General features: G+C 53.9%; 1 protein-coding gene across 1 annotated transcript in view; it reads right to left on the reverse strand.

Annotated features, from left to right (window-relative positions):
- Window positions 1-710: 710 nt before the first annotated feature.
- Window positions 711-1,077, reverse strand: part of GMFG (glia maturation factor, gamma) — a 5,007-nt gene continuing 4,640 nt past the window's right edge. The window contains exon 7 of the mRNA XM_010849213.1: window positions 711-867. Within this exon, the coding sequence (XP_010847515.1) occupies window positions 791-867 (77 nt within the window). The 3' untranslated portion in view covers window positions 711-790. The remainder of the gene's footprint in view (window positions 868-1,077) is intronic.

Here is a 1,077-nt window from a genome sequence, read left to right on the forward strand (position 1 = left end):
TTTGAAGACCTACCCATCTCAGAATCCGCAAAGCCTAGTACACTGTGGGTGCTCAATAAATGTCCCTCAGAAACAGAAAGCCTGAGAGCATCAAGTGACCAAAGATGACGAAAGAAAGACGAATCGCCACAGGGGGAGGGCAGTGTCCCTTTCCTGCCTCCTCAACTTTTCGTGCTCCTCAGGAGTCCTCTGAGAGTTCTGATTCCTCTAAATCTTTCCCAGACCTGGCCCACAGGCCCACCCAACCCCACAAATCACTCACCCCCCAGAAACTCCCCAGCCCCTGAAGCTATTACATTTGACATTTATAACAACTTCAACAACTTTTCTGGCTTCGAAATCTTCCTGCCTGGGGGATCACTGAGAAAATTAGCATAGGTGCAGACTACTGCCTTCAAGGGTGGGAAGGTGGGAGGTGGGGAGACAGGCCCTCGCCTCCTTTACTCTCAGGGACAAGGCCCCTCCACAGATTCAGATATTCCCCCAATTCCTCTAGGAGGCCCAGGCCTCCCTCATTTCTCCTTAGGAAACCCTACAGGCCCCTCCCTTTCTTTCAGAGGAACAGGTATGGAATCCTCCTTGTCCTCCCAGAACTCAGCAGGCGTCCACTGGCTCTGCCTGCCCTCTACTGGTCCAAAACTGGTACTGCAGGACTGCCACCCGGTGCCCACAATGAGGAACAGAAAACTAAGCCAGAGCTGAGGGTATCTGAGTTGTTGCATTTTAATTTCTTTAAGGTCTGGGACGTTCAGGCCCTAGGGGGTTTGAGTTCAGGTTCTCGGCCCAGAGGTCAACGAAAGAAAGACAACTTCTCTTTGAGCCAGGCCTCAGTGAGGTCATCAGTGGTGCGGATTTCAAACACCTGCGCAGAGAGAGGGTTCAGTTTTATAATCCACTCAGGAACTGAAACAGTGAGGGCTCCTGCCCATCCCTCCCTCAGACCCAGAAACCCAGCTCCCTCCTCCCTCAGACCAGGAGTCCTGACCCCCCGTGGGGGACCTCCAGGGGTGGAGTCCCCCACCCTCCATCAGCCCTCGGATCCCAGACTCTCCTCCCTCACACTCAGGAGCTTCGGGC

The sequence above is a fragment of the Bison bison genome, unplaced genomic scaffold (genome assembly GCF_000754665.1).
Source record: "Bison bison bison isolate TAMUID 2011002044 unplaced genomic scaffold, Bison_UMD1.0 scf7180017864280, whole genome shotgun sequence".
Taxonomy (NCBI): Eukaryota; Metazoa; Chordata; class Mammalia; order Artiodactyla; family Bovidae; genus Bison; species Bison bison.